This window comes from Entelurus aequoreus, linkage group LG23 (genome assembly GCF_033978785.1).
Source record: "Entelurus aequoreus isolate RoL-2023_Sb linkage group LG23, RoL_Eaeq_v1.1, whole genome shotgun sequence".
Taxonomy (NCBI): domain Eukaryota; kingdom Metazoa; phylum Chordata; class Actinopteri; order Syngnathiformes; family Syngnathidae; genus Entelurus; species Entelurus aequoreus.
In genome coordinates this window covers 3,346,632-3,351,631 of record NC_084753.1, presented here as the reverse complement: position 1 = coordinate 3,351,631, position 5,000 = coordinate 3,346,632, and the positions used below count along the sequence as shown (strand labels likewise).

Sequence of the window (5,000 nt, the reverse complement as noted above, 5' to 3'; positions counted from 1 at the left end):
ATTCCCACTTTCTCCACGTCTTAAAACAGATCCTCCCTAGGAGATTATCTCAACCGAGGCCAGGACAGCACTTCCTGCTACTCTCCTCCGCCCTGCCCTGAGGACCTCCAGGACGACCACACCTACAGCACCGCCAAATCCCCGACCACCTCGGCCCCCTCGTCTCCCCTGGACGACGACGACATCATCGCCGTGGAAATCCAATCCGACGTCAAACCCGAGCCCCGGGAGATCCCGCTGGACTCCCACGCCGCCGCCGCCTACCTTTCCCAGCAGCCCCTGCGCGGACAGAGACGCGGCTCGGGGACGGGCGCCGGGACGCCGGCGGGCAGCAGCTTTGTGTGGACCAAAGGCCGAGCGCGGGGATTTAGCGACATGCTGCCGCTGAAGAAGCGGCGCGCCATGGCGACGGCGGTGGAGAAGCCGCCGGAGAGCGACGACGAGGAGATGAAGGAGGCGGCCGGGTCGCTGCTCCACCTGGCCGGGGTCCGGGCCTGCCTCAACAACATCACCAACCGCACCGCCAAGGGCCAGAAGGAGCAGAAAGAGACCCTGAGAAACTAAAATGATTCTTTACACACAAGTAGGTCCACATGTTTAACTTCTCATCTCCCTCCAAACACTGCAGGGCATTAGGGGAATCCTACTTCTTTGTGGCAATATCAAAAATCTATGTTTTCCTAACACCAATGGGTACTCCTCATCCGTCTTTTTGTTTGTCCTTTGGAAAAGAAAAAAAAAAAACAAAGGGGATGAAAGCCATAGTAGTCGGCGACACGGACACAAGATGGCTGTTTTGTCTTTCGCATGAGTTTGAACTTGTAGCAATGTGGCGGCGCTGCCAGCAGGGGGGCGGCAGAGACGCTCGCCGGCATCCTTCCATCCGAAATCCACGAGCACAAACGTGAGACTGTGCCAAAGAGAAGTGACCAGGTTGCTTCATGTAGCCAACACGACAGACAGCTGACAAAAAAAGAAGTAGAAAACCGTAAAAAAAAAGATAGGGAAAGCTTGATGAGAATGACCTTAAAGTAGCAGTAGAGTGGAAAACAAGTTGCCTCTATATTGAAGTTGTTATCATATAAATCTGATTCAAGACACCAAAAGACTTCCAAAGTTTGCGAATAAATAGGTGATGAAAATGCTCAAAATAGTATCAATTTCACGGAGATTCCCGAGCCGTTTTGAGTCATCCCGTGACGTAGAGGAGGAACCACAGATCCCTTCCCCATCAACAACAATGCTAATCGAGCAGACTTTGCGAGAGCCAACAGTGATTACTTTGGGAACAATTATGATCCACAACCTTATATTTTTGAGCCCGAACACAAAGAGGACGAGCAATAAGTTTTAGAAGCCGAGTGGATGTAGCTTTATTGTGACACTATAGCATTAGCAGCATTGCTAGGTGCTAAAGATTCAAACTATAATAAAACAAACACTGGAATATTTCCACTCTCGCTGGGATGTTGACCGATTCCGTTTAGATGAAGACTCAATCGTAAAAAAAAAAAAGTTGTCTCAACTAGCGTCTTTTTGTGTTTTTTTCGTCACCTCGGAGGACATGAAAGTGGACAAGCCTGTCGGTCCACGGCCACATTTGTCTACTACCAGGTGAGAGACGCATGAATTATAATCTAGAATGTACTTTCGGCAAGTTTGAGACCGAGCAGAAGAGCCCGTGTGTCGACAATAGCAGCGTAAGCTTGCGTTAGCTCACTGCTATCAATGCGCCGCTAAAATAGTCCGTCTGCCTTAGCGCTTCTAATAACAACATCACTCATATTTGGGTCATTTCGACAACACGACATGTCTTTGGAATATTGCGCCACTAAAATAGTCCGTCTGCGTTAGCGCTTCTAATAACAATATCACTCATATTTGGTTCATTTCGACAATACGACATGTCTTTGGAATATTGCGCCACTAAAATAGTCCGTCTGCGTTAGCGCTTCTAATAACAATATCACTCATATTTGGGTCATTTCGACAATACGACATGTCTTTGGAATATTGTTGGCGCTTTCTGGATGTTTTGTATAATGGCAAGGCAAGGCAACTTTATTTATATAGCACGTTTACAACCATTTTTTAAATTGGACCAAAGTGCTTTACGGGTTAAAAAGCATAGAGCAAAAAAACAAAACAAAAACAAACAAAGAACATAAACAATGCATAAGCTAAACAAGATAGTGCAAAAGCAATACGGTGAAAAGATAAAAATAATGAAACAATAAAAGTGCGACAAATTGGAAGAAAAAAAAATTAATGAGAGGACCCTCCACCTGTTGACTCAATTATTAGATGCCGTATATATCGGAGTATAAGTCGCACCGGCCGAAAATGCCTAATAAAGAAGGAAAAAAACATATATAAGTCACACTGGAGTATAAGTCGCATTTTTGGGGGAAATGTATTTGATAAAACCCAACACCAAGAATAGACATTTAAAAGGCCATTTAAAATAAATAAAGAATAGTGAACAACAAATAACTATAACATATAGAACATGCTATACGTTTACCAAACAATCTGTCACTCCTAATCGCTAAATCCCATGAAATCTTATACGTCTAGTCTCTTACGTGAATGAGCTAAATAATATTATTTGATATTTTACGGTAATATGTTAATAATTTCACACATAAGTCGCACCCCCGGCCAAACTAGGAAAAAAACTGCGAGTTATAGTCCGAAAAATACGGTATTGTTGGCGCTTTCTGGATGTTTTTAGAGAGTATAATGGCAAGGCAAGGCAACTTTATTTATATAGCACGTTTACAACATTTTTTAAAATTGGACCAAAGTGCTTTACAGGTTAAAAAGCATAGAGCAAAAAAGAAACAAAGAACATAAACAATGCATAAGCTAAACAAGAGAGTGCAAAAGCAATACGGTGAAAGGGTTCGAATAAAAAGTAAAATTGCAAGATAAAAATAATAAAATAATAAAAGTGCAACAAATTGGAAAAAAAATAATAATAATGAGAGGACCCTCCACCTGTTGACTCAATTATTAGATATTTATTTCCCATTTAGAAGGCATAAAAAAGTATTTGTGAAAAAAAAAAACTAATTAGAGGACCCTCCACCTGTTGACTCAATTATTAGATATGTATCTACCATTTAGAATGCATAAAAAAGCATATGTGGGAAAAAAAACTGAGAGGACCCTCCACCTGTTGTCTCAATTATTATATATTTATTTCCCATTTAGAATGCATAAAAAAGCATTTGTGAAAAGAAAAAAAAAACTAATGAGAGGACCCTCCACCTGTTGTCTCAATTATTAGATATTTATTTCCCATTTAGAATGCATAAAAAAGCATATGTGAAAAAAAAACTAATGAGAGGACCCTCCACCTGTTGACTCAATTATTAGATATTTATTTACCATTTAGAATGCATAAAAAAGCATATGTGAAAAAACAACTAATGAGAGGACCCTCCACCTGTTGACTCAATTATTAGATATTTATCTACCATTTAGAATGCATAAAAAAGCATATGTGAAAAAAAAACTAAGGAGAGGACCCTCTACCTGTTGTCTCAATTATTAGATATTTATTTCCCATTTAGAATGCATAAAAAAGCATATGTGGAAAAAAAAACTAATGAGAGGACCCTCTACCTGTTGTCTCAATTATTAGATATGTATTTCCCATTTAGTATGCATAAAAAAGCATTTGTGAAAAAACAACTAATGAGAGGACCCTCCACCTGTTGACTCAATTATTAGATATTTATTTCCCATTTAGAATGCATAAAAAAGCATTTGTGAAAAAAACAACTAATGAGAGGACCCTCCACCTGTTGACTCAATTATTAGATATTTATTTCCCATTTAGAATGCATAAAAAAGCATTTGTGAAAAAAACAACTAATTAGAGGACCCTCAACCTGTTGTCTCAATTATTAGATATTTATTTCCCATTTAGAATGCATAAAAAAGCATATGTGAAAAAACAACTAATGAGAGGACCCTCCACCTGTTGGCTCAATTATTAGATCTCTATTTACCATTTAGAATGCATAAAAAAGCATATGTGGAAAAAAAACTAATGAGAGGACCCTCCACCTGTTGACTCAATTATTAAATATTTATTTCCAATTTAGAATGCATAAAAAAGCATATGTGGAAAAAAAAAACTAATGAGAGGACCCTCCGCCTGTTGACTCAATTATTAGATATTTATTTCCCATTTAGAATGCATAAAAAAGCATATGTAAAAAAAAAATTAATGAGAGGACCCTCCACCTGTTGACTCAATTATTAAATATTTATTTACCATTTAGAATGCATAATAAAGCATTTGTGGAAAAAAAAAAATAATGAGAGGACCCTCCACCTGTTGACTCAATTATTAAATATTTATTTACCATTTAGAATGCATAATAAAGCATTTGTGGAAAAAAAAAACTAATGAGAGGACCCTCCACCTGTTGTCTCAATTATTAGATATTTATTTACTATTTAGAATGCATAATAAAGCATATGTGGAAAAAAAACTAATGAGAGGAACCTCCACCTGTTGACTCAATTATGAAATATTTATCTACCATTTAGAATGCATAAAAAAGCATTTGTGAAAAAAAAACTAATGAGAGGACACTCCACCTGTTGTCTCAATTATTAGATATTTATTTCCCATTTAGAATGCATAAAAAAGCATATGTGTTCTTGTCTTACGTAATGATCGCTTTCATTTCTTTCCAATTGTTGCGTATTTCCAGTATGACTGACCTAATAATATGGCCAGAGTGCAAAATCTACGGAAATCGGAGCAAAATATTCGAAACGACCGACTGAATTTGTGGCGTTTTGTGATGTTTAGACGGTGTTTTCACATACTTTGCGTATTGTAGTCAATCGGATAGTTTAATGGGTACGATAAAACACGATAAAGTCAACTTGTTGTTCCACTCTACTGCCACTTGGAGATACATGTAAACCCCAATGTGATATATACTCATGCACTTATTTTATTGATTTCAAGAGCA

The 5,000-nt window shown here is 38.4% G+C and overlaps 1 protein-coding gene across 1 annotated transcript in view; it reads left to right on the top strand.

Annotated features, from left to right (window-relative positions):
* The window catches only part of ches1 (checkpoint suppressor 1), a 215,862-nt gene extending 212,026 nt beyond the window's left edge, over positions 1-3,836 (top strand). The window contains exon 6 of the mRNA XM_062034664.1: positions 30-3,836. Within this exon, the coding sequence (XP_061890648.1) occupies positions 30-564 (535 nt within the window). The 3' untranslated portion in view covers positions 565-3,836. The remainder of the gene's footprint in view (positions 1-29) is intronic.
* The last annotated feature ends 1,164 nt before the right edge of the window (positions 3,837-5,000 follow it).